General features: G+C 56.1%; 1 protein-coding gene across 3 annotated transcripts; it reads left to right on the top strand.

The window, feature by feature from the left end:
- Window positions 1-306: 306 nt before the first annotated feature.
- Window positions 307-27,667, top strand: PRR12 (proline rich 12). 3 transcript variants are annotated; one of them, XM_044256870.1, is made up of 14 exons: window positions 307-577; window positions 2,102-2,214; window positions 3,171-3,332; window positions 3,417-6,736; window positions 7,288-7,933; window positions 9,900-10,291; window positions 19,199-19,315; window positions 19,565-19,698; window positions 19,935-20,407; window positions 24,186-24,311; window positions 24,420-24,517; window positions 25,856-26,002; window positions 26,099-26,194; window positions 26,683-27,667. In XM_044256870.1, the coding sequence occupies exons 1-14, from the start codon at window positions 492-494 to the stop codon at window positions 26,827-26,829; spliced, it is 6,057 nt and encodes a 2,018-aa protein (XP_044112805.1). In that variant the 5' UTR covers window positions 307-491; the 3' UTR covers window positions 26,830-27,667. The 3 variants fall into 3 exon arrangements, with proteins under 3 accessions (XP_044112805.1, XP_044112804.1, XP_044112806.1); XM_044256869.1 differs by having other exon boundaries at window positions 7,267-7,933; XM_044256871.1 differs by lacking the exon at window positions 2,102-2,214 and having other exon boundaries at window positions 502-577; window positions 7,267-7,933.

Here is a 27,667-nt window from a genome sequence, read left to right as displayed (position 1 = left end):
CCGCCCGCCCCCCCTTCCCCTCCCCCCTCCCCCAGCCGCCTTGTGCAAAGATGGCTGCACCGTGAGCGCAGAGGAGGAGGAGGCGGCGGCGGCGGCGGCGAGAGAGCGAGCACCCAGCGCCCGCACCCACCCCGGGGCCGCCCGGGACGCCCCCTCCTGAGCGCGCGCCCTCCCTTCTCTCTTGCAAGCGCCGGGGCAAAGGCGGAGACAGCGGGGTCCCTCCTACCCCCCTTTCCCTCCAGGGGGAACCCCCCTTCCCCCTCCTTGGCTCGGCGGCTGCACCCCCCTCCCTTGCCCGCCCCTCCGCCCCTGCCCCCTCCCTCCCCAGCCCGGGGCCTTCCCGGGCCTTCGGCGGCTGCAAAGAAAAAGAGAGAGAGAGAGAGAGGAAAAAAAAGCAGCAGCGGAGGGAGCGGCGGCGGAGGAGAGCGCGCGCGCGCCCCCTCCCTCCCTCCCTCCCTCCCCCTCCCCCCAATTTCCACCGCGGCCAATTCATGGACAGGAACTACCCCAGCGCCGGCTTCGGGGACCCGCTCGGCGCCGGGGCGGGATGGAGTTACGAGAGGTCAGCGAAAGCTAGGTAAGGAGCCGAGGGTGGCCTGGAGGAAGGGGCCAAGGGGTGGGGGCCCAGCCGGGCCGGGCCTGGCCCGCCTGGCGACGCGTGCATCGCAAACTCCCCTCCGGCTTGCAAGGGAGCGGCCTTCCTCGGTTTGCAACAACGCCGCCGCCCCAGTTTGCAAATTGCAAACTCCGCCAAAGCCAGCTCCGGCATGCAAAGGGAGAGATGCAGCGGGAAAATGGGGGTGCAAAACAATTTCGGACGGAAAGGCCCCGGGAAGGTGGGAGGGACTGGCGAAGCAAGGCCTGGATTTCCCCCCATCCTTGGATTCCCGGCTTGCTGATTCCTACCCCTTGCGCCCCAGGCTCTGCTCTTGCTAAGGTGGGATGGAAAGGAGAATTAGAACGCAGACCTGGGGGGCGCCCCCCCTCCCGTCCTATTGTTCCGGGACTGCGCGAGGCCGCGCCACTCGGCCTCCCCCCGCCGAAATTCCGCGCGCAGAGTGGGCACAGGGCCCCGCCCCCTTTCCAAGCTGGGGTTCTGTGTGTGTAAGGGGGGGTCCTGGAATCTGAGACACGCCCCCTTTAGCTCCCCCACCCCCAAAGGCAGAGAATCCTAGTAGATGGCGAGGAGTGGAGTATTTGACCTCTCGAGTCCGAGCCATGAATCGGGGCCGTAGCATGGGAAGATTCAGATGTTTCCGTGGTGTGTGGTTGTGTGTGTGAGCGTGGGCCCTGTTCGTGCTTAGTTGGTAGCCTGCTCACCTGCGAATCAGCCCCTTTCCTGATGTGTATGTTCTGCCCTCACTCTTCACTTGTCCCCAGCCCCCCGCCCCCTGGGTTACCCAGCGTGGTTGGGCATGATCCCGCATGTGTTAGGATTTTCCATTTGGGACTTAGCGCTCTGTATGTTTCCTTCCCCACGAGTGAGCTGGATCGTCGTTTGCACACATACCTGGGTTTGCAAGGGGCCATACATTTGAACCTCAACCCCAGGGGATGGACCTTGTTCTTTTTCGCACTTGTACCTGGTACTTTCCCCTAGTCCTATCCCTTCCCCACCCCGCATCCCAGCCGTTTGGGGAACAATCTACCTTCTCCCAACTCTGTTTGCATCACCCCATGAAGTTCAGGGCCATGTGTTCCCACGTGTGTGCAGTAGAGTGGGCGTCCTTATGCACCTCTCAGGTTGGCCCCAGGGCCTCGTATCATCCAGGGGGTGGTGGGCTCGGTAGGAGGTCCATGCCTTTCACATTCTCAACTTGAGGTGCTTCCTCTGACTCTTCACCCTCTTCTGTTTGTCTCGTCTCTGTGCATGGCTGTGTTTGTAAACGTGAGACTATCTGGGCTTTATTTATTGGGGAATGTTTCATGGCTCTTTTCGTTGGGTACCCCGATTCCCTTGTCTTCTTTCCTTTAGGGCCCAAGGTTCCTTAGGATAACCCCCAGTCAGCTGGAAGATTTCCCCCCTCACCCCGGGGGATTTGCTGAGTTCCCTTCTAGGGCGGCTTTGGAGGACACCCTAACATCTCTCCCTTCCTCCCAGCTTGGTCTATGGCAGCTCCAGGACCTCGCACCCCGAGACCGACATCTTACACCGCCAGGCCTACGCAGCCCCCCACCCACTGCAAAGCTATGCCACCAACCACCACCCGGCAGGTACGGCCCCCGTCCTGCCCCGCCTGGGCTGGTCCTCCCTCCGCGGCAGCTGGTTGGCTGCTGAAAGTTCCACCCCTCCTAATTGGCCGTGCCCTGTGTCCCGGCCCGCCCCTTGCTACCTCTCCTCTGATTGGTTGCCTCTGAGGCTGCTGGTCCCTGCTCAATATCACGCTGGATTCGTCCACCCTTGTCTCTGGCCCCGCCTCTTTCGCTCCAATTGGCCCCGTCCCCTCAGCCCCCAAATCCCACCTTCTCTTCCAGGCTTTTCCTCCTCTCTATCCCATCTCAGTCCTTTCCCTCTGGGTTTGCCCGTCCTTTTGATTCCTTGGTCCTGTGAAGTCGTTCTTCCTGATTCCTTCTCGTCCTGAATGGCTCTAAGTCTTTGGACCTTCCCTTTTTTTACTGGGTTTGCCCACCACCTTACTCTTCCCTGTGTAGACCTACCTCTAGGGCTTCTGATTGGTTCCCTCCTTCCTGGCTGAACCAACAAGGAGATTATATTGTCTGATTTGATCCTTAACTTTCCTGGTTGGTTCCTTCCCTTTATTCTTGCCCCCCCCCCTTTTTTTCTGGGATCCTTCCACTTTTAATTAACCCCTTTTGGCCTGTCCTCCCAGTGCTTCTAAGTGGCCTTGGTTACCCCATACCTTCCCCTTCCTTGCTAGAATTGCCCAAATCCTTTTGTGTCTCCCCTGCCCCCGTCCTTTGCCTACCTTTCCTCTCCTGGGCTCCCTGCCCTAATGACTGGGGTATACTTCATCCTGCTGATTGGCTCCCTTTTTCCCTTTGTTGTCCTCAACCCTGTCTCCTTAGTTTGGCTGTGTTCATTTGATTCTCTTTGAATCTCCCTCTTTGCTTTCTCCAGTCCTTTTCCCTAACCCAACTTGCTTTTGGCCTTTTCCTTTTCCCTTTCAACTCTGCCACTTAGCTGACTCTGCCCCCTTGTCCTTGGCCAGGCCTCTCTGGACTCTTCGACACTGGCCTCCACCACGCGGGCTCAGCAGGGCCCGACGCCTCCGTCATGAACCTCATCTCGGCCCTGGAGTCCCGGGGCCCCCAGCCTGGCCCCTCTGCCTCCTCTCTCCTCTCCCAGTTCCGCAGTCCTTCCTGGCAAACAGGTAAGCCTAGCGCCGGCCCAGGAGTGCCAGGGTGGGGCTGGCATGTGGTCTGCCCTGACCTGTGGTCTTCTCCATCGTCCCCAGCCATGCACACGCCGGGCCCCACGGAGCTCTTCATTTCAGGCGCCCTGCCGGGTTCCAGCACCTTTCCATCCTCCTCTGCCCTGTCGGCCTACCAGCACCCGGCTTCCTTCGGCAGCCGCCCCTTCCCAGTGCCCTCATCCCTCAGCCTTCAAGACCCCCCATTCAGCCCCCCAGCTAATGGGCTCCTGTCTCCTCATGACGTGTTGCACCTGAAGCCCTCGCAGGCACCCACAGTGCCATCCTCGCTGGGCTTCGAGCGCCTGGCGGGGGGTGGTGTCCTGGGGCCCGCTGGTCTCGGCCCGGCCCAGACCCCTCCATACCGTCCCGGCCCCCCAGACCCTCCGCCACCTCCCCGCCACCTCCCGACTCAGTTCAACCTGCTGGCTTCCTCTTCTGCTGCCGCCGCTGCCGCCGCCGAACAGTCCTCCCCACAGCTGTACAACTTCTCGGGTGCTGCCCCAGGCCCCCCGCCACCCGAGCGGGCCCTGCCCCGCCAGGACACCGTCATCAAGCACTACCAGCGGCCGGCCAGTGCCCAGCCCCCGCCCCCCCCGCCCCCAGCCCATGCCCTCCAGCACTATCTGAGCTGTGGAGGCAGCTATCCCTCCATGGGCCACAGGGCTAACCTGGCCTGCAGCCCCCTGGGCGGTGGGGAGCCCTCTCCTGGTGCTGGCGAGCCTAGCAAGGCTGGGCCCAGTGGAGCGGCGGCTGGAGCATCCGGCCGGGCTGCAGGCCCTGAGGCGGCTGGGGGAGGTGGGGCAGGGGGTGGCGGTGGAGGTTACCGCCCCATCATTCAGTCGCCCGGTTACAAGACGGGCAAAGGTGGCTATGGAGCGGCTGCAGGCGGTGCCAACAGACCCCCACCACCCCGTTCGACGGCCACACCCAAATGCCAGAGTCTGGGTGGGCCAGCAGCCGCCTATGCCACCGGGAAGGCCTCTGGGGCTGGTGGGGCAGGTGGCCAAGCCTATTCTCCTGGTCAGCCCCAAGGGCTTCTAGGACCCCAGGCCTATGGGCAAGGGTTTGGAGGGGGTCAAGCCCAGGACTTGAGCAAAGGCCCGAGCTACTCAGGGGGGCCCCCGCAGCCTCCCAGTGGCCCCCCACCTCCTGGCCTAGCCACGTGCCAGAGCTACTCCCCAGATCAGCTGCAGGGGCAGCTCTATGGTGTTCAGGGTGAGCCATACCCAGGGCCAGCTGCCCACTCCCAGGGGCTGCCCACGGCCAGCCCCTCGCTCAGCTACAGCACTGGCCATTCCCCTGCGCTCTCGGGTCACGGAGGTGGCTGGGGGCCCAGCTCTCTGGGGGGGGGTGGGGAGGCCAGCCCTTCTCACATCATCCGCCCGCTGCAGTCGCCGCCCGCCCCCGGCCGCCCGCCGGGAGTCGGCTCTCCGGGGGCCCCCGGCAAATACCTGAGTTCCGTCCTGGCGTCAGCCCCGTTCCTGGCACCCCCAGGAGCCGGCAGCTATGCAGCTGGAGCAGGGGGCTACAAAGGCAAGGGGGATGGCTCGGAGCTGCTGGCAGGGCCCGGCGGCCCTCCTGCCGAGCGCACAGAAGATGAGGAATTCCTCATCCAGCATCTCCTGCAGGCTCCTAGCCCCCCACGGACCTCAGGGGCAGACGGCTTGGTGGGGGAAGATGGGGCGGCAGATGCCTCCAAGGGACTTGGGGGTAGTGGTGGGGCCGGGGGCCCACCGGGCACACCCTACGAGCTGGCTAAGGAAGACCCCCAGAGGTATCATCTACAGAGCGTTATCCGCAGCAGTGGCAGCCTTGATGAGGGTACCACAGCAGCCCTGGAGCTGGGCCTGGGGAGGCTGAAGGAGAAAAAGAAAGGGCCGGAACGGGGCGGTGAGACCCCAGAGGGGCTGGCCACCTCAGTTGTCCACTATGGGGCAGGTGCCAAGGAGCTGGGGGCCTTCCTCCAAAAGAGCCCACCACCCCCACCTCCCACAGCTCAGCCTGCCCAGCCCACACCCCACGGCCTCCTCCTGGAGGCTGGGGGCCCTGACCTACCACTGGTGCTGCCCCCACCTCCGCCCCCACAGCTGCTCCCCTCAGTCCTCAGCCATGCCCCCAGTCCCTCTCCCAGCGCCCCCAAAGTTGGCGTTCATCTCCTGGAGTCAGCCACCCGCGACGGAGCACCCCAGCCACCCCCGCCGCCGCCCCCGCCTCCACCACCCATGCCCCTCCAGCTCGAGGCCCATCTCCGCAGCCACGGCCTGGAGCCTGGTGCCCCCAGCCCCCGCCTGCGACCCGAGGAGAGTCTGGAGCCGCCGGGCACCATGCAAGAATTGCTTGGGGCCCTGGAGCCACTGCCCCCGGGGCCCGGTGACACTGGTGTGGGCCCACCTAATACCGAAGGCAAGGATCCCTCCGGTGCCTACCGCAGCCCCAGCCCGCAGGGCACCAAGGCCCCCCGCTTTGTGCCACTCACGTCCATCTGTTTTCCTGACTCCTTGCTCCAAGATGAGGAGCGCAGCTTCTTCCCCACCATGGAAGAGATGTTCGGCGGAGGGGCAGCGGACGACTATGGCAAGGCTGGGCCACCCGAGGACGAGGGCGATCCCAAGGCGGGGACTGGGCAGCCTCCAGGCCCCCCAGCCTATGATCCTTATGGGCCCTACTGCCCTGGTCGGGCGTCTGGAGCTGGGCCTGAGACGCCAGGCCTGGGCCTGGACCCCAGCAAGCCGCCTGAGCTGCCCTCCACGGTCAACGCCGAGCCTCTGGGCCTGATCCAGAGCGGGCCCCACCAGGCGGCCCCGCCACCACCGCCGCCACCGCCACCACCGCCGCCTGCCTCGGAGCCCAAGGGAGGCCTCACCTCGCCCATCTTCTGCTCTACCAAGCCAAAGAAGCTGCTCAAGACGTCCTCCTTCCACCTGCTGCGGCGCCGTGACCCGCCCTTCCAGACACCCAAGAAGCTGTACGCCCAGGAGTACGAGTTTGAGGCGGATGAGGACAAGGCCGATGTGCCTGCTGACATCCGTCTGAACCCTCGACGCCTGCCCGACCTGGTGTCCAGCTGCCGCTCCCGCCCAGCCCTCTCACCCCTGGGCGACATCGACTTCTGTCCACCCAACCCAGGCCCGGATGGCCCCAGGCGCCGTGGCCGCAAGCCCACAAAGGCTAAGCGTGATGGCCCACCCCGTCCCCGGGGGAGGCCCCGGATCCGCCCGCTGGAAGTCCCCGCCACTTCTGGGCCAGCCTCAGTCTCCACGCCCACTGATGGGGCCAAGAAACCTCGGGGCCGGGGCCGTGGTCGGGGCAGGAAGTCTGAGGAGGCGGGGGGCACGCGGCTGGAGCCCCTAAAGCCACTTAAGGTGAGAAGGACTAGAGTTCAGATGACTAAGGTTGGAGAAGGCAAAGGCTTGGGACTGCAGTTGGGTGTGGTAGGGGCTGGGGTTTATATTCCTGAGCCTCGGAGGCAATGAACCTGAGGGTTTGGATTCTAGGCTTCCACCATCAAAGAAATCTGAGAATTGAGACTTCAGGGTCTAAAGGGAAACATAGGGGATTGAAGCTTGGGTTCTTAGGTTCTGGGTCTTGAAGGAGCCATGATTGGGGATTGCTGGATTCCTGGGTCTCGTGGGAGGAGGGTCTCGAGACTGGATTCCTGGGGTGGAGGCTAAGAGGGGTCAGTGAATGCTGAGGGAGGAACGCCAGTCCTGTCATTCTGGAACCTGAGAGAAGGGGTCTGGGGGCTTTGATTCTAGGGTTTTACAGGCTGAAAGTGGGAAAGTGATCTAGGCCTTAAGGAAGTGTTGGGGGCCTGCACCTCAGCCTCTGAGCAGGGAGGGGACTTGGGGCCCCAGACTTGTGGACCCTGACTCCCCACTGCCCTGATACCTAGATCAAGCTGTCTGTGCCCAAGGCCAGCGATGGTCTGGGAGCCTCCTCAGGCGATGCTATATCCGGCGCTGACCACAACAGCCTGGATTCCAGCCTGACCCGGGAGAAGATCGAGGCCAAGATCAAGGAGGTGGAGGAGAAGCAGCCAGAGATGAAGTCCGGATTCATGGCCTCCTTCCTGGACTTCCTCAAGTCCGGCAAGCGTCATCCGCCACTCTACCAGGCCGGCCTGACACCCCCGCTCAGCCCCCCCAAGAGCGTGCCGCCCTCCGTGCCCGCCCGTGGCCTGCAGCCTCAGCCTCCTACTGCCCCCACTGTGCCACACCCCCCGCCCTCCGGCGCCTTCGGGCTGGGGGGCGCACTAGAGGCGGCCGAGAGTGAGGGGCTGGGGCTGGGCTGCCCTTCACCCTGTAAGCGGCTAGACGAGGAGCTGAAGCGGAACCTGGAGACGCTGCCCTCCTTCTCCTCTGATGAAGAAGACTCGGTGGCCAAGAACCGGGACCTGCAGGAGAGCATCTCCTCGGCCATCTCTGCGCTCGACGACCCACCCCTCGCTGGGCCTAAGGACACTTCCACCCCAGATGTGCCCTCCTTGGCAGCTGAGGCTGCGGTGCCAGGGCCTCCCCCACTCCCGGGGCTCCCTAGTGCCAGCAGCAATGGCACACCTGGTGAGCTCTGGGAAGATGGTTTGGGGGTGGGTTGTGCAGGTCGCGCACTGTGTAAGAGGCATCAGTTACACTGTAGATGAAGTAGATTTGCGAGTTCACAAATTGAGGGCATACAGTTGGTGCAAGAAAGGACTCATTTTCTGACCTGTCCACGATGCTAAGTGGGCTTTAGGTGCCCCAAGGTGGGCACTGGAGAATGCTGGGAGACAGCAGGTTTTAAGTGATGGGGACAGGGAGGTGTAAGAGTACTGAGAGGTTCTGAAGACAGCCAGGGGATATGGGGCCTGAGAAGGAGCTAGGATTTAGAGACGCATCGTAAAAGACAGAAGAATGTCTGTGGGAGTGGTAGGGAGAGACTGGAACATTGATTAATTGGGTCTTGGGGGGTGGTGAGAGGAAAAGGCTGGGGGTGTGTGCAAGGTCTGGATGGTGGTCTATCCTGAGAGAGGCTTTGGACAAATTTTAAGGTGCTTTGGATGGGGGGAAATGGAGGCATTGATTCGGAGAAGGATGTTTGGGACAGTTAGTGAGGAGGCTTGAGGGCTCAGAGGGATGAGGGGACTTCTCAGGGGTTGTAGGAAGGTGGGAAACGGGGAGCAAGGGAACAAGATGATGTGAGGCCGAAGTGGAGATAACTACCGGGGCCTTCTGAGCAGTGTCAGAATTTGCTGAAATGGAAGCGAGCCCTGGGGGGTGAGAACCTTGGAAGGGTCAGGAAGGCTTTTGGCTAAGGACACAGTGACAGAGAAAGCAGTTTAAGGGATTTTAAGGCGTCAGAGGGTGACATTAGAAAAACCCATGGGGAGTCAGGGCTATAATGGGCAGTAATGATCCCTAGTAGAGAGCAGTTCAAGGAAAGGGCAAGGAAAATTTTGGATGGAGGAAGGACAAGACTCCTGAGCAGATACGAGGAGGTAGAGGCACAGAAGGAATGATTGGAGAATTAGGAGGGAAGGTAAAAAAAAATGGGAGGTGAGAGCCAGCAAGGGCTTTGAGGCAACTAAGAGGTGTTTCAGGACTAAAAGAGGCAACAGGGCGAAAATTCAGGGACTCCGAATCAGTGTGGGAGCTGGGAAGGGGTCCTCAGGGAGGGACTTCGGCAGAGTGGAAAAGCTTTGGGGGAGTTGAGGAGCTGTTGGCATAGGGAGGGACACTCAGGGACAAGAGGAGAGGTGCTGGGGATGGTGAATGGCATTCAGGAACTAGGAGCTGTGCCAGGGCAGGGCAAGGAGTTTGTAGGGACTAGGGGAAACAAGGGGTAGATAGACTGGGGTGGGAGACAGTTGAGGGATGAGGAAGGGGTGGTGGTAGGACAAAGGATGACTGATTTTGATGGAGGGACATGGAGTAATGGTATTAACTACCCAAAGGGACAGAAGCGGGGAGTATGTGGAAGCCAGGAAAAGATGGGGAGGGACAGATCTTCATTTCCAGGTGGGAAGGCTTAGTAGGAAGTTGGAGAAAGAAGGAAACCTGGGCTTCCTCTGGCTATCTGGGGGCAGAAGTGGGTGTGAAAAGTCGGGGAGGGGAGGGCCTTGGTGCCCGGCTGGCTCAGTCAGTGAAGCATGCTGTTCTTGATCTTGGGGTCGTGCGTTCGAGTCCATGTTGGGTGTACAGATTATTTAAAAACAAAGGCTTCAAAGAAAGGGAGAGACAGATACAAGCTTTGACTGGACAAAGGGCAACAGCAGAAGAGTAAGAAGTGGAGATGAGTGGGATTTGGAGCAGCGATGGGTGTTGGGGTGTTAGGTGAAGAACTCGGTTGATCAGAAGGGGTATGGGAGCACACAGCAGGAAGAGGGCTGCTGGGACCCTGGGGAAGAGAGGAGCCTGAAAGGGCTGACAGCAGACACTGATTGACATTGACTGACACTGACTGCAGACCTGAGGGACCCGCGCATGCACTCGAGGTGGAGGGGGCCTTCCCGCGCCCGGGGGTTTGCCCTGATGGCCCTCTCACCCACAGAGCCCCCGCTGCTGGAGGAGAAGCCCCCGCCCTCGCCGCCTCCTGCCCCAACGCCGCAGCCGCCTCCGCCGCCCCCACCACCCCCGCCGCCAGCCCTGCCCTCGCCGCCCCCTCTGGTGGTCCCAGTATCCAGCTCGCCGCCCCCGCCGCCCCTGCCGTCGCCGCCCGCCCCACCGCCGCCCCCGCCGGCCGTCGCGCCCGAGGAGCCTGCCGCCCCGTCCCCCGAGGAGCCCGAGCCACCCGATGCACGGCCCCTGCACTTGGCCAAGAAGCAGGAGACGGCGGCAGTGTGTGGGGAGACTGATGAGGAGGCCGGCGAGAGCGGCGGGGAGGGCATCTTCCGGGAGCGCGACGAGTTCGTCATCCGCGCCGAGGACATCCCTTCTCTCAAGGTGAGTGTGTCTGAAAGCTAGGCCCCCGGGATTTGGCCCCAGAGCGGTGAGGGAGCGCCTGCTGGATGACAGGCTCGGCGGGGGCCATCCTGAATTCCCAGGCTGATGGGGTCTGGAGCATGCAGCCGCTGCGTGGGGCTCTGAGATTGGGGAGGGGAGGTCTTGAAAATGGGAAAAAGTAATTGTTAACGTTTATTGCAGACATTCTGGGCGTTGGGGTTCCAATAAGAAAGAATCCAGACAGGTGCTGGTCTCAGTGAAGGTTCTAATTTAATTGTACAAGCCAAGAGAGCCAGGCTGCTTTGCAACGTGTAGCATAATGGTGGAAACGTGAGGTAGTAACAAAATGTTCCTGTGAATACACACACACATAGCCAATGATTTGGGACTGTGAGGCCACATCTTAAGACACTCTTTGCAGATCGGCCCATTTCCTGCTTCCATTGACTGTACTTCACGGCTTGGCCAACTGTGGACTCCAGGAGCCAAATCCAGGCCCCTGCCTGTTGTTACGAATAAAGTTTTATTGGCATACAACCCATGCCCATGCATTTAAAATCCCCTAGGGCTGCTTTCCCCATACAATGGCAAAATGAGATAGTTGAGGCAGAGCTTAGTTGACCCACCACGCCAAAAATCTTTCTTATCTGCTCCGTTATGGAAAAACTTTGCTGACCGCTGCTATACTCGGTTCATTGGACAGGGAGATTTTGGATCAGAGGATTCATAGCATAGGTGCTTGACAAGGGTGGGTGACATGAGATGCTCATGTAAGGCTTCTCCTGGGACATGAGGCTGAACAAGTCCTTGGTGGGTCAGCAAGCCATCATCACCTTGATGGTAACACGAGAGACGACGGCCTTTCTTCCCCTTAGTGTCACAGACTGAGTATTGACCACAGGGGCCAGGAATGTGTTTGGCTCTTAAGGTACATTATCAAGTTTAATTTACTCTCTGGTGTGGCTTCTTAAGATGGAGGTATTATGGGACGAATTCATTATCAGGTTAACAGTTGTTATGCTTTGCTGCTTCCTATGTTCTATGAGGTGAACTTAATATGTCTTCTGCGGTATGATTTTTACTCCATCTTATTGTGGAAGAAGTAGAGCCACTAGAGTAACGGGACTGTAGGTAACCATCCCTCAGCTTCCAGCATCGTCCCCTCCTGGCTAGTCCTTCTCTCTCTCTGTTCTGGCACATTCTGTCCCCTGCCTTATCCCACCAATTCCAGATGTCATGTTCTGTCTTCCATACCTTGTCTTTTTTTTTTTTTTTTAGCATGGTGATTGCTTCACCTAAAAGAACATTGATAAAAGGTATATTAGGGAATTACAAAGCCAAATGCCAGAGTGATTGGTCACGTTCCTCAAACCAGCCAGCAATCCCAGAATTCCCTGCTCCTTCCTCTTGTATCTCTCCCAGTCCTTCTCAATGCCGTTATGTCTTGTGTACGTTATTTCATTTTGGGGGGAAACAATGTATTTATTAGTTATTTTTTTAAGATTTGTATTTATTTATTTGACAGAGATCACAAGTAGGCAGAGAGGCAGGCAGAGAGAGAGGGGGAAGCAGGTCTCACCACCGAGCAGAGAGCCTGATGTGGGACTTGATCCCAGGAACCTGAGATCATGACCCAAGCTGATGGCAGAGGTTTAACCCACTGAGCCACCCAGGCAACCCTATTTATTTGTTTTAGAGAGAGAAGGAGAGAGAGGGCACAGAGGGAGAGGTAGACAGAAAAAGAGAATCTCAAGCAGACTCTGTTCTGAGCGTAGAACCCTATGCTGGCCTCATGCTTTCCACCCTGGGATTGTCTTGACCTGAGACAAAACCAAGAGTCAGACACTCAACCAGCTGAGCCACCCAGGTGCCCCACATTGCTTCATGTTAACTTCATGACTTCTGAAGCTGATTTGATCTCCGGCTGGGACAAGCAAGGAAGATACTGAATGAACAGCAGTGAGAGGGACAGCTGCCAACTCCTTAGGACAGGGTTTGAGACAGATCACAGTCAGAACTAGGAATTTTGTTCTTAATTTTCTTTTAAGACATTTTATGTACTTATTTGACAGAGTGCACAAGCAGAGGGAGAGGGAGAGGCAGGCTCCCCACTGAGCAGGGCGCCTGAGGCTGGGCTCGATTCTAGGACTCCAGGAGATGAGATTCTAGGACCTGAGATGAAGGCAGAGGTTTAACCCATTGAGCCACCCAGGTGCCTCTTGTTCTTCATATTTTTAACTTAGTTAAAAAAAAATTTTTTTTTTTTTAAAGATTTTATTTATTTATTTGACAGAGAGAAATCACAAGTAGATGGAGAGGCAGGCAGAGAGAGAGAGGGAAACAGGCTCCCTGCTGAGCAGAGAGCCTGATGCAGGACTCGATCCCAGGACCCTGAGATCATGACCTGAGCCGAAGGCAGCGGCTTAACCCACTGAGCCACCCAGGCGCCCCTAAAAAAAATTTTTTTTTAAAGATTTTATTTATTCATTCGACACAGAGAGAGATCACAAGTAGGCAGAGAGGCAGGCAGAGAGAGAGGAGGAAGCAGGCTCCCTGCTGTGCAGAGAGCCCAATGTGGGGCTCGATCCCAGCACCCTGAGATCATGACCTGAGCCGAAGGCAGAGGGTTAACCGGTTACACTGAGCCACCCAGGCACCCCAACTTAGTTAAAATTTTTAAAAAACCAATCTTAATGCCCAACGTGGGGCTAGAACTCATGACCCTTAGTCAAGAGTCACATGCCCTGAGCCTGGGTGGCTCAGTGGGTTAATGCCTCTGCCTTCGGCTCAGGTCATGATCCCAGAACTTGATCCCAGGGTTCTGGGATCAAGCCCCTCGTCAGGCTCTCCGCTTGGTGGGGAGCCTACTTCCCTCTCTCTCTGCCTGCCTCTCTGCCTACTTATGGTCTATCTGTCAAGTAAATAAGTAAAATCTTTAAAAAAAAAAAGAGAGTCATGTGCTATAAGGACTGAGCCAGCCAGGTACCCCTCCTTTTTTTTACTTTAATTGTGGTAACTTTTACATATCATGAAATTTATCATTCTAACCATGTTTAAGTGGTACCATTCAGTGCCATGAAGTGTATTCACATTGTTGTGCGATGTTCACTGCTGTCTCCGGGTTTTCTCTTTATTTACTTATTATTATTTTTTAAGATTTTATTTATTTATTTGGGAGAGAGGGCGCAAGCATGAGCAGGGGGAGGAGCAGAGGGAGAGGGAGAAGCAGACTTCCCACTGAGCAGGGAGCCTGATGTGGGGCTCGATCCCAAGACTCTGGGATCATGACCTGGGCAGAAGGCAGATGCCTAACCCCAAGGCATCCTCAAGTTTTATCTTTATAATCACCTCCCATGATAGGGATTACTCTTCCCATTTTATAGGGAAGGAAACTGAGGCGCAGAGTGCCACAGTAGCCTTCCTAGACATTCATGGCCCGGGATCCACACTGGTTCTGTTGGCCCCAGGAGCCTGGGCTCTCAGCACCAGACTCAACCTTTCTCTGTGTACATTCTGGCCAACATTGACAGTGGCAGTGGCACATGTGACAGGGAGTCCAGCACTGGGCCGAAAGAGCAGGGCTTTTACAGATGAGGAAGTTCACGTTTGGAGAGGGACTCAGTCGGCTGGCGGGTGCCGAGCTGGGATTGGAGCCACAGCCATCTGACACCACCTCCCAGCTGGCATTAGGCCGGGCAAGGACTCAGATGCTTAAAATACAACACGAGTGTGCTTTACAATGGGGGGACACACAGCCCCGGACTGAATCACTTCTGCAGACATTGGAGACCCGTTGGTGTGCTTGGAGTCAGGGCAGGCTGGTGGCATCGTTGCTGAGAGCCCAGCTTTGGCCTTAACCTGACTGGTTCATTCTCTGCCACTTTTGGGCTGGGCAGGTGTCGACCCTCCCTGACTGGATTTGGTGATAGAGGTGATCTCGTTAGTACCTCCTTTAGGTAACTGGAGAATCCAGGCCTTAAAGCTCCGTGGAACCCTGGGTGGCACCCAGTAGGTGTCCCTTTGCTTAGTTCCCTCTGCAAAGCTGGGCACATTTTTTCTATAAAGGGCCAGCTAGTAAATATTTTAGGCTTTGCAGGGTGCAGTGTCTCTGCTATGTCTTCTTGTTCTGTTTTTATGATCCTTTATTTTTTTCTTAAGATTATTTATTTATTTATTTGAGAGAGATAGAGAGAATGAGAGGAGAGAGGTCAGCTGGAGAAGCAGATTCCCTGCTGAGCTGGGAGCCTGATGTGGGGCTTGATCCCAGGACTCCAGGATCATGACTTGAGCTGAAGGCAATTCCTTAGTTGTCAGCCACCCAGGCACCCCCGATCCTTTAAAAATTAGGAAGCATTCTTATTTTAAAGATCTCTGAAAATGAGCAAGGGGCCGTAGTTTTTTCCAGAACAGTGGTAGTCGACTAGAAATGTCATGGGCTGTATACATCATTTTATTTTTATTTTTTATGTCTTTTATTTTTTAAAAAAGATTTTATTTATTTGACACAGAGAGAGAGAGAGATCACAAGTAGGCAGAGAGGCAGACAGAGAGAGAGGGGGAAGCAGGCTTCCCGCTGAGCAGAGAGCCCAATTCGGGGCTCGATCCCAGGACCCTGGGATCATGACCTGAGCCAAAGGCAGGGGCCTAACCCACTGAGCCACCCAGGCGCCCCTTATTTTTATTTCTTTTTTAAAAGATTTTCTTTATTTATTTGAAAGAGAGCACAAGCACAGTAAGGAGCAGAGGGAGAAGGAGGTGCCCCACTGAGCAGGGACCCCAACTTAGAGCTCGATTCTGGGATTGATTCTAAGATCATGACCTGAGCTGAAGGCAGACGCCCAACTCACTGAGTCGGACAATTGCCCGTGAATACGTCATTTTAAATTTTCTTGTATCGTGCTTAAAAAAATGTGAGGGATGCGTGGCTGGCTCAGTCGGTAGAGCATGTGACTCTTGATCTCAGGGTCCTGTGTTCAAGCCCCACTTTGGGCGTGGAGCCTTCCTAAAAGTAAAAGAATTAAAAAAAAGTTTAAAGGGGCACCTGGGTGGCTCAGTGGGTTGGGCCGCTGCCTTTCGGCTCGGGTCATGATCTCAGGATCCTGGGATCGAGTCCCACATCGGGCTCTCTGCTCAGCAGGGAGCCTGCTTCCTCCTCTCTCTCTCTGCCTGCCTCTCTGCCTACTTGTGATCTCTCTTTGTCAAATAAATAAATAAAATCTTTTAAAAAAAAAAAAGTTTAAAAATCGGTGAGATTAGCCACAGGAGTGTATTTTCTCTAACACAGCTTATTTAGAACAATCATTTTAGCATGTAATCAATGCAGAAAAAGCTAATGAGGTGTTTTACATGTTTTGCATATCAACCCTTTGAAATCTTGAGTATATTTTTTACTCACGGAACATATTTGGGGTAGCCAAATTAGCACAAGGCTGGCCCTCGTCTCTGCTTCAGCTTCCCCAGCTATAAAGTGGGACTGATAACATTAACTTCCAGTTCTTGCTCAAGATTTAAGAGGGTATAAACGCTGAGCTTGTACGAGTTTGTTGGATGGAGAAAAGTAGGGGGCAGGCGGTCCTGATGGAGGGAGCAGGGTGCAAAGGTTGTGTCGTGAGCAAAAACACGGCGTTCAAGGGGTTGAGTGGCTGCATTGTGAGTGCTGAACGCTGAACCTGGGAAGGTGAGCAGCTGCCAGGTCATGCCGGAGTGAGATCAATGGGCACCTGCTGGAAAGTCCACTTTTGGGTTTTCCAGCAGCTGCTAGGGCCCCTGGCTAGCAGGGTGGTGGCTGGGGAGGTGTGTAGGCCTGATGGTAGTCTGTCTGCCACCTCAGTCCTGTGACACCGATTCCCTTGTTCATGGAGCATGAAGCTTTTCTTCCTTCCTTCCTTCCTTTCTCTCTCTCTCTTCTTTTTTTTTTTTTTTTTTTATTTTTTTTATTTTTTATTTTTTTTTTAAAGATTTTATTTATTTATTTGAGAGAGAGAGACAGTGAGAGAGAGCATGAGCGAGGAGAAGGTCAGAGAGCGAAGCAGACTCCCCATGGAGCTGGGAGCCTGATGTGGGACTCGATCCCGGGACTCCAGGATCACGCCCTGAGCCGGAGGCAGTCGTCCAACCAACTGCGCCACCCAGGCGTCCCTCTCTCTCTTTTCTTTTAAGTAGGCTCCACACCCGGCATGGAGCCCGCTGTGAGGCTTGAACTCACAACCCTGAGATCATTAGCTGAGATGAAGAGTCAGATGCTTAATGACTGAGCCACCCAGGCACCCCAAAGCTTTCTTACTATCATCCTGCTAGGTGCTTCTGGCTCATTCCGGTCCTGCTGCTTACTGTCCTTGTCTTTGCTTCTTAAGAGTTCACATTCCCAGAAGAGAATCTGATTGGTCCAGCTCTTCATTTGGGGCCAAGATAGGATTAGTGATTTGCCTGTTGATTGGCTGCCTGGTCAGGTCTCTTCCAATCAGCTGTGGCTTCTGTGGGGGTGGGGGCAGGAGAAGTGGGTGTGGTCAGTGATAGGATTGACACCAGGAGAGGTGAGAAGGAGGGCCTGAGGGCTGACTGGCTCTGGTTGGAGATCAGGCAAGGCTGATGCCGGGGGTTGAGTGTGATGACCCCAGAGAGGAAGAGTGGTTCTGAGAAAGCTACCAAGCTCAGTTGGGGTGTGGTGAGCCAAGGGGCCTGAGTCCAGGAGAGAATCAGTCAGTGCCTTTGAGGAGGCCAGTTAGGGAGGGGGAAGAGACGGGGTGGTCTTCCCTGGCTGGGAGGGATGCTCTGATGGCTTTCTCGCCGGCTACTGAGAACTAGAATGGGGACGATGACGTTAACACTGAGAGGCAAAAGGCGCCCGTTTGTGGGGGTGGGAGAGCACTGCATATGCAAAAACCTGGAGAATCCAACAATCTGGGGTTCATCTGCTGAATTTGGAGGGATCGGGATGGCCTGTGGGGCAGGGGCAAGAGAAGAGAACGAAAATTGAGGCAAAGCCTCAGTGTGCCAGACTGTGGAGCCTGCACTAGGGGTCCTAGAAGGTTTTGGAGCACAGCAGCATGTGGCCCAACCCTTGGGCCTCTGACCTGACTCCCCAAGGTGACCAGGAGGGAGGACTGGGAACCATAGGATAGCTGGAGAAAAGAGACCAGGGTACCTGCATTCCAGTCTCATCCTGCCTCTTGTGACTTAAGCCAAGAACCCTTCTATCTATCTACCTGTTTATTTATTTGAGAAGTTTTGGTGTATATTTTTCTTTAAGATTTTATTTGACACAGAGAGACACAGTGAGAGAGGGAACACAAACAGGGGGAGTGAGAGAGGGAGAAGCAGGTTTCCCGCCGAGCAGGGAGCCTGATGTGGGGCTCGATCCCAGGAGCCTGGAATCATGACCTAAGCTGAAGGCAGATGCTTAACGACTGAGCAACCCAGGCGCCCCCAAGAGCCCTTTTAGACCTCATTCTCATCAGGTTATTGTCATCTCTTCTTGGCACTCCCCAGGTTGATCTGAGGGACACACAAAATCATGGACACACACACAAAAATGGATGTGAAAACCACTGACCCAAACTAGGAGTGGGCAGTGGATAGCTGACAAACAGACCCCAGTGTTACAGCTCCTGCCCGGGGCAGACATCATCAATTCATTGCAGCACTTATGCTGGAGCTGGTTCTGAGCCATGACCAATCAGTTGAAATTATCATCTGAATCCTGTTATCACTTGAGTGTGATTTCTTTGAATACAGGGACTAACTTCCGTTCATCTGTGGGTTATCACAATACCCAGTGCGTGTTTCCCACTGCATCTTTTTTTTTTTTTTTTTTTAAGGTTGTGTTTATTTATGAGAGAGAAGGTGAGCAGGGGGAGGAGCAGAGGGAAAAGGAGAAGCAGACCTGCACTAAGTGTGGATTCCCCATGCAGGGCTGGATCCCACAACCCTGCGATCATGACCTGAGCTGAAACCAAGAGTCAGTCACTCAGCAGACTGAGCTATGAGGCATCCCGTCCCACACTTTTCCACACTGTCCCGTGTCATTGCTCAGCCTGCTCACAGAAGACATTGTCCTTCCAGGACTCACTTAGGTATCCCCTTTTCCAGGAAGCATTATTGGATTCAGATTGCATTTGAGGTCCTTCCTTTAGGCTTCCACAGTGTCTGGAGGGGCAGGGGCGTCTGCCATTCATGTGCTTATTGTGCTGTCATTTTTTGGTGCCATGTCTGGCTCTCCTGCTATGCCACTTACTCTCCCCAGATTATACATGCTGGGTCTGACCCATAGCCTTCAGTTTCCAGCGCCCAGCTGGGGGGGTCACAAAAGTTTCGGGCTGGGGAATTAATCTGAGTGTAGGTGGAGTGGAGATGGGAGAGCCTCATATCACTGTGTCTTGCCCTGTCGTGGAAAGGGGGATGAATTAAGTGGCCGCAGGTCATCTGTCACCTGTCTGTTCTTGGCACAAGCCGCAACCTTACCCTGTTTTATTTGCTTGTCTGTCTTGTTGTCTCTGTGACGAAGATCTCGGTCAAAGACGCAGTCAGTCTCATTCCCCACTGTACCCCAGGGCCAGCATGGCGTCTGGAAGATGGTGGCTGGGTGCACAGGCATTGACATTACTTTAAGTCCCTTTATAAAGGCCATCTTCCTGTAACGTTGTAACAGTTAAAACTTTGTAGCACAAGAAGGAACACCTTGTTTGAGGGTAAGCAGCAGTGTGGGGTGTGGGGGAAGACGTGGTCAGCCTCGAGCTGCCTCCCCAGGGCTGAGACCATCCTAGGGCCAAGACAGGTGCTGGCCAGTGTGTGGCGATACCTGTTGACGACGGTACCTTTTCTCGAAGGGGTTATCGAGGGAGAATGTAGGGCCCAGGAATTGGGGGCAGGGAGGGCTGACCTAGCTGGCCTCTTGGCACCCCTCCTCAGCTGGCTCTGCAGACGGGGCGGGAGCCCCCCCCCATCTGGCGAGTGCAGAAGGCCCTGCTGCAGAAATTCACTCCAGAGATCAAGGACGGGCAGCGGCAGTTTTGTGCCACCAGTAATGTAAGCCTGGAGGGGGCAGTGAGGACTCGGAGAGGCCCGGGAGGTGGGGGTGGGGGGGCAGCCCCACCATCATGCATGGCTGGGATTCACCACTTCTCTAGGGGGTGGCCCAAAGGGAGGCCCCACCTCCAGGAGGCTGAGGGGCTGTTATGGTGGGGCGGGAGGGGTGGAAGTCTTGGGGATCGGGTTGCCAGGCTGTCTGGCTGCTGTGGATGAAGGATTTCCTCACGTGCCTCTTTCCCTCCATAGTATTTGGGATATTTTGGGGACGCGAAAAACCGGTATCAGCGCCTTTATGTCAAGTTCCTGGAAAATGTCAACAAGAAGGATTATGTGAGGGTCTGTGCCCGAAAACCCTGGCACCGGCCCCCAGTGCCCGTCAGGTACCCTGGTGGGCGGTGGCGATGGGCATGGGGATGGAACGTTCAAGAAGAGGTAGAAGCAGGGAGAGTGGACACAGGCCCAGAGAGAGAAAGGCACCCAGGTCTGGGGTTGGGGGGCAGACAGAGGCAGGAGGAGAAGCTGGTTCTGTGCTCACTGTGATGGGGATCTCAAGAGAAGCATTGGGGTCTCTTAGGGTCTGTGGACTGCAACCATTCCCTTCCGTGTTCCCTTCCAGACGCTCAGGGCAGGCCAAGGGCCCTGCGTCTGCTGGGGGCAGCTCGGCACCAACTCCCAAGGCCCCGGCACCACCTCCTAAGCCCGAGACCGCTGATAAGACGGTATGTGAGAAGCCCCCGGAGCAGACGCCTGAGACACCCGTGCCCGAGCCCCCTGCTCTTGAGAAGCCCTCCCCGCCACGGCCCCTCGAGAAGGAAAAGGAGAAGGAGCGGGTGACACGTGGGGAGCGGCCGGCCCGGGGAGAGCGGAGCGCAGGCGGACGGCAGACTCGGCCTGAGCGGAGCCTCACTGCGGGACAGCCGGCCACCTCCCGGCTGCCCAAGGCCCGGCCCCCCAAGGTGAAGGCCGAGCCGCCCCCCAAGAAGAGGAAGAAGTGGCTGAAGGAGGCAGCGGGCAACGCCTCTGCGGGCGGGGGTCCACCAGGCAGCTCCTCGGACTCGGAGTCATCCCCGGGAGCACCCAGCGAGGACGGTGAGGCCCTCGGGAGCCACGAGGCGGGTGGGGAGGCCTGAGGAAGTGAATCCACGGCCTCTGGAGGAGATGTGGACGAGAACGGGCCACAGGGTTCCAGCAGCGAGAATTTGTAAATTAAAATAATAGCGGTATTTGTCAGTTACGTGACGCCTAACTGGAATGGGTGTCTTCTTTAAATTCTGTACACGGATTAATTTGTGCGATGATCATAGCAGGGCTACAAAGTAGATAATGTAATTTTTAAACCTTTTAATTTTTTTTAATTTTTATTTTGTTTAGATTTTGTTTGTTTATTTGAGGGGGGAGAGAGCACGAGCAGGAGCAGGGGAAGGGGCAGAGGGAGAGGGAGAAGCAGGCTCCCCGCTGAGCTGGGGCTTTGATCTCATGCCCTGAGATCACCACCCCAGCCAAACCTCGCCCAATGGACTGAGCCACCCAGGTGCTCCAAGGGTAGCTATTGTAACAGACTAAAACGTGCGGGCAGTCAAATGAGTGAGGTCTCTTTCCGTCAAAGCCCGACTTAGGTGTTGGTTTCTTGGAAAATAAGAGGCTCTTAAGTTGTCCAGGGTCTTTCTTTCTTTTCCTCTTGTTGCTCTGCCTTCTGCCTGCCTCCTCTCCTCAAGCACGTGATCAGAGGCACCCCAGCAGCCCCAAAGCCGCAGGCCTATCAGTGGGAAGTGAGTCAGGGGTCAGGGAACGGGGGTGGGTGGGTGGGGGACCTTTCTTTTAAGTTGCCAGATCTGGGCGTGGCACATAAACTGTCTCTCATGTCCCATTGGGCAGATCTGGGTCATATGGCCACACCTAGCTGCAAGGGAGTCTGGAAAATGTAGTCTTTTAATTGGGCATGGCGATGTCAATCATGCCAGGTGGAAGCAGTTAAAGGGGATGTCGTGAGGGTGCTGCAAGGGGGGGCATTTAGCAAAGGCCCAGATTTGCAGGTCTGTCTTTCTCTGGCCTTCAATTTCCCTTTCCTATTTCTTTAGCGATTTACAAATTTAAGTTGAATTAACACATCATATAGTTTGCCTACTTAAAAACATAAAATGCGGTGGTTTTTTTTAAGATTTTATTTATTTGACACAGAGAGAGATCACAAGTAGGCAGAGAAGCAGGCGGGGGTGGGAGGAGCAGGTTCCCTGCTGAGCAGAGAGCCGGATGAGATGATGTGGGGCTTGATCCCAGGACCCTGAGATCACGACCCGAGCTGAAGGCAGAGGCTCAACCCACCCAGGGGCCCCAATGCGGTAGGTTTTAGCACAGTCCTAGGCATCCATCTTGGCAGTCAATTTTAGAACACTTTCAGTACCCCACAAAGAACTCCTGTATCGATGGGTTATCACTCCCTTCCTGGACATTATGCATAAGGAAATCCTTTAACATGTAGGTTTTTTGATTGGCATCTTTCAATTGGTGTTAATATTTGGGGTTCATCCGCATGGTAGGTGTGTCAGGACCTTATTCCTTTTGTGACTGAGTACGATCCCACTGTGTGGATGGATAGACCACCCTGTATCGCCAGGCACTAGTTGATGGACTTCTGGGTTGTTTCTACTCCTTATCGGTTGTGAGTAATCCCAGTATGGAGATGCATGGACAGCTCTGAGTTTCCTGAGCGCTGGAAAGGGGAGGAGCTGAACTCCACCCTCTTATGGGAGCGGCTCCCCTGCCAAGGGTCACTATGGGTCTGGGTCTGGGTCTGGGTCTGTCTCGCCTCAGCCCATTGGACCAGGAGCAAGTGAGTGTGACTCATGCTTCACTCAGCCCAGAAGCCCGCAGAACTAACCTCCTTGCTTGTCTGAGAGCAGGGATCCTCTGTGTGTCCCAGACTGACATTCTTTCCTTTCTTAAACTCATCATAGATGTTCTAGAAGGACGTTGCAGTGACTGTCTCCTCTCACCTCCTCTAGTCTGCTCCCATTTGGCTTCCTGAGCCCTGTTCTACACATCTTTATTAAGTACCTACTTCATGCCATGGAGGAGGTTCCAGCAGTGAACAGAATAAGCAAAAACATGTATCCTCATGGGAGCTTGCAGTCTTAGCTGGGGGAGTCCATCAGATAAACACGTTATGTAAGAGAGCACAAAACAATGAGAAAAATGGTCAGGGTAAGACTGGCCAGGCTTAAAGGCAGTTCAGAAAAGCATTTCTGGTCCAGAAGATCCAGGTGGTATAGCGGGGGCTGTTTTCAGGGGGATGAGGGAGTTGGGGAAGGCTTCTGGAAATGACACTGGAACAGAGATCCAAGTGCAGCAGGGCTGGAGTTGGGTGACTGGGAGAGCGAACATTCCAGGCTGGGTGTGTCTGGGGATCAGGAAGGAGGCCAGTGGCTGGAGCGAGTGAGTAAGAGGCGAGGGTGAGAAGTGAGGGCAGAGAAGGAACAGGACCAGATCTTGGAAGGACAGGAGTCCTGGAGCCTGGTGCTCCCACTGGAAGGACTTTACCCGGAGCGAGACAAGAGCCATAGGAGGGTTCGGGCTAAGGCCTGGTGGAGTTTGACAGCCACTGCCAGGATTTCACTCTGGCTCCTGAAATGACTGTCACCAAGGACCCTCCGCGTGGATGAGTCAAATGGACATTTCTCACGCCTCTTCCTGAGGGACATTTTAGGGCCGTTCAGGGCCATCTGCTTCTCTTTTTTCCCCGATGTTCCTTCTTGGGTTTCATGTAATTGTCCCTCACTCCTGACCTTGGCCTTGTTGCTTCACCTCTCACTTGGCAGGCTCAGCTTCCCAGTGATCCTTGCTAGTTTCTTCCCACTGGCCCCCCTCCAGGCCTCCCCCAAACCCCCTCCCTCCGGATCCCACTGAGTTCCTTGTCCCAATTTTTCTATCTCAGGGGCAGCCCCACTGGCTACTCAGTCAGCAGGCCAGATCTCCCGGCACACAAGCCTTTGCTCCCTCACCTCCACAGCTGGGAAGTCCTCAGCTCTGGCCCTCTAGTCCTCCTGTTCTCCATCTCTGGATTTTGTCCTTACGACCCTGCTACGTCTTCATCCTTTTTTATGTCCATTATTCTGGCCTCTGGTCTCTGGTCTCATCCCTTTGATCCATCCCTTACATGGCCTCGAGAGGTCTTTCTACACTTAACCCTCACGCCTCCCCTGCTCACAGCTTTCCCATGGCTCCCTAGCACCCACCACGAAAAGCCCCTATTCTCTTCATTTCCCACCTCCTCCCACAGTCTTGCCCTTTGTGATCTGATCTCTGAGTGGCTTCGCTGGTTTGGAAACCAATTATGCTGCTTCTTTTTTTTTTTTTTTTAAAGATTTTATTTATTTATTTGACAGAGAGAAATCACAAGTAGATGGAGAGGCAGGCAGAGAGAGAGAGAGGGAAGCAGGCTCCCTGCTGAGCAGAGAGCCCGATGCGGGACTCGATCCCAGGACCCCGAGATCATGACCTGAGCCGAAGGCAGCGGCTTAACCCACTGAGCCACCCAGGCGCCCCAATTATGCTGCTTCTTTAGACTTTATTGAAGCCACACAGAACTAGTCAAACATGAAGTTCACTGGCCTGGAATGCTTTTTTCCCCATCAGTCAAGATTTGCCTCCTGGCTGACCTTGAACTGACCTTCCCTGGCTGGCCAGGCCGAACTGGTTACCATACATGCCTGTGACGCCCACCCTTAGAGCGTGTTGCACTGGGACTCAGGGCTCCCTGAAAACAGGGGTTTCTCTCCGGCCCTGGTACATAGAACTTTGCCACCCAGGTGGCCTCCGATGAAGGCCAAATCGTGAGCTCGGGTCTCGTTCTCACCCCCCTCTCCCCCAGAGCGGGCAGTCCCTGGGCGTCTGCTGAAGACGCGGGCAATGCGGGAGATGTACCGCAGCTACGTGGAGATGTTGGTGAGCACAGCCCTCGACCCAGACATGATCCAGGCCCTGGAGGACACGCACGGTGAGCCGAGGCCTGGGGAAGAAGGTTCTGGCACTCCCGCTCTGCCCCACCCCCTCCCTGTGCGCCATGGGGCTTCAGATCCCCTGAAGCCACCTCCTGATCTTGCAGACGAGCTGTACTTGCCGCCCATGCGGAAGATCGATGGTCTCCTCAATGAGCACAAGAAGAAAGTCCTGAAGCGGCTGTCACTGAGCCCAGCCCTGCAGGTGCCTGTGGGGCCTGGGTGGGAGGGGTCTGGAGCCCAGCGGTGGGAATCGTGAGAGATGGGTATGAGTGAGCCACGGGGTCTGCAGAGCGTCAGGCCCTGGAGGGCAGGGCTCCAGCTGGAGGTGTTCTCTGTCCACCGAGATGGAGGGGCCTTGGTGGGGGCCTGGTTGGTGGGGAGAGATCCCAGAGACTTGCGAAGGTTGGGGGTGTGCAGCTGGGAAAGCCCAGCAGAGTTTATGGAGGGAAGGTTTGGAGACAGCAGGTGGCCAAGGCCTTGCTGGGAGACAGTGGTAAGCGGATTCTGATGGCTTCTCTTCTCATATGGAATTCTTAGCGTCTCAGGCCTCACTGTTAAGTCACCTGTATGATTTCCTTTCTGGAACGGCCTCAGATTCAGGGGTACAATATTCGGGCTGCTCTGAAAATTCTGAAGGGGAGCGTTGTGTGGGACTGAGAACTTGGGGATACAATGTTAGCACAACAGAATTCTGGGATGGAGTGTTAGTCTGGCCTTAAAATGTCCCGATGGGTCCCAGTCTGGATCTGGGAATTCTGGGGTGGATTCTCGGTTGGTTCAGAAAATTCTTGGTGGCATGTTAGTCTCCCAGATGATACGGGATAAAAATGATGAATCTGATTCTGGCAGTCCGGGTGGGATGTCAGGGTAACCAAGAGTTCTGGGATGTAGAGTTAGTCTAGCTCTGACAGGTCTGGGTAGGGTGTTATCCCAGGGTTAACATTTCTGTGGTGGAATATTAGGATAAGTCTGGGAATGGTGGGATGGAGTCTTCCTCTGGTTTTAACATTCTGGGATGGAATGTCCGCTTGGCACTGGGGATTCTGGATTTTGGGCCGTGTCTTGAAATTCTGAGTAGGATGTGAGGCTGGGGCTGAGAATCCTGAGTAGAATTTTTTTTTTTTTAAAGATTTTATTTATTTACTTGACAGAGATCACAAGTAGGCAGAGAGGCAGGCAGAGAGAGGAGAGGAAGCAGGCTCCCCGCTGAGCAGAGAGCCCAACGCGGGGCTCGATCCCAGGACCCTGGGATCATGACCTGAGCTGAAGGCAGAGGCTTTAACCCACTGAGCCACCCAGGCCTCCCCCTAAGTGGACTATTAGAGGTCTCCGAGAAGCTGGGCTCGGCCCCAAAGCACAGTACATGGTCACCAGATAGGCCTAAGCTCCTCTGTCCTTTGAGACACCCAGGATTCCCGAGGGTCATCTGATCTGCAGCCCGAGGGAAACGGAGGCAGCTGAGAACTGAGTGGAACTGAGCGGGGCATTTGGAGAGTGTGGGTCCAGGGGGATGTCCCACTGACCACTTGGCTTCCCACAGGACGCCCTGCACACGTTCCCCCAACTGCAAGTGGAGCAGAGCGGGGAGGGCTCCCCGGAGGAGGGGGCCGTGCGGCTGCGGCCGGCGGGGGAGCCGTACAACCGCAAGACGCTCAGCAAACTCAAGAGGAGCGTGGTCCGAGCCCAGGTGTGGCTGGGGGTGGGTGGGCGGCGCGGGCGCCTGGCGACAGGAGCTGCCCTGCCCTGGGCAGTGGCGTGAGGCTTCTCCGCCCCGTCTGTCCAGGAGTTCAAGGTGGAGCTGGACAAGTCGGGATACTACACACTCTACCACTCCCTCCACCACTATAAGTACCATACTTTCCTGCGCTGCCGGGACCAGGTAAGCCCACCCGCCGTGCGCGACGCCCTGAGGTTCTGCCCCACAGGCTCTGCTCTGGACCCAGGGGTCTGGACCCCAGCCCCCTCCTCCCTCAGACCCAGGAATCCAGACCTCCAGCGTCTCCTCCTCCAGGCTCCCAGACTCCTCTTTCCACAAACCTAGGAGGCTAGATCTCCAGCGTCCTCCCTCAGACCCAGGAGTCCAGGCCCCCAGCCACCTCCTCCTCCCTCAGACCCAGGAGTCCAGGCCACCAGCCCCCTCCTCCTCCCTCAGACCCAGGAGTCCAGGCCACCAGCCCCCTCCTCCTCCCTCAGACCCGGTGTCCAGGTTCCCAGCCCATCCTTCCTGAGACCCAACCGTCCTGGCCCCCACCTCTCCTCCTTCAGACCCAGCCAGGGGTCTCGCTCCCAGCCCCCGTTTCCCTGGAACAGCTAGACCTCCAGGCCCCAATGGCTGCCTGTCGCAGCTCCCTGTCTAACGCCCTGCAGACCCTGGCCATCGAGGGCGGTGCTGAGGACCTGGGCCAGGAGGAGGTGGTCCAGCAGTGCATGCGGAACCAGCCGTGGCTGGAACAGCTCTTCGACTCCTTCAGCGACCTGCTGGCCCAAGCACAGGCCCACAGCCGCTGTGGGTGACCCCCGCCCAGCCTGGGGGAGCCACCTCTTCCACGAACGGAGAATTGGGACAGAACTGTGTCCTCAGGAGCTAACCCCCTGGGCCCTGTCGCCAGGGAAGGGGGGGGGTCATCGGTCAGGGTGTGTCCATGCTGCCCCCACAGGGCAGGGTTCAAAGTTCGACTCCTCCCCTCTCCCACACCCCCTCCACTCCCCCCCCCCACCCTCCCACTGTCCGGTGTACAGAGAAATTATTTATATATATGTATAAATGTCTATTTAGTAACGGTTTCCCTCCCCACCTTGCCCCAATCCTCTCTCCATGGCCACAGCCCTGCCCCCTCCACCTTGTACATAATGTATAGGAAAAGTCTATGTATGGTTGAGGGGGGCGGGGTGGCTTCAGAGAGCTGGGGGACCCCCCTCCCCCCCAATCCTCCCCTCATAGGCCAAGATCTTTGCTAAAGGCCATTCCCTCCCCAGGGCATTCGGCATTGGGTGGGAGGGGGAAAACGCATCTTGTTAATTATTTTTAATCTTATTTATTGTACATACCTGGGGTGGAGGGCTGGGGAGGTGGAGGGGGGAGAAGGGTCCCCTCCCTTTGGCCCTCCTGCTCCTTTTCTACTGCGATTGTCTGTGTCTGCCCCTCCCCCACCACCCCATCCCCTTGTTGTCTGGATGTGGTTCTATTTTTTAATCCGTCTCCTCTCCCCTTCCCTCCCCCCCCCCAACCCCTCTGCTCCTACCTCCCGACCACCCTTTGTCTCTTGCTCTTTCTTGGGCTTCTGTACAACTCAACTTGTATACACTGTGTACACACAACCAGCCAAACGAAAACCCAACAGCAAACACTTTA

The sequence above is a fragment of the Neovison vison genome, chromosome 7 (assembly GCF_020171115.1).
Source record: "Neovison vison isolate M4711 chromosome 7, ASM_NN_V1, whole genome shotgun sequence".
NCBI classification, from domain to species: domain Eukaryota; kingdom Metazoa; phylum Chordata; class Mammalia; order Carnivora; family Mustelidae; genus Neogale; species Neogale vison.
Note: the sequence above shows the minus strand (reverse complement) of the source record. Positions and strands in the feature narration are given on the sequence as shown.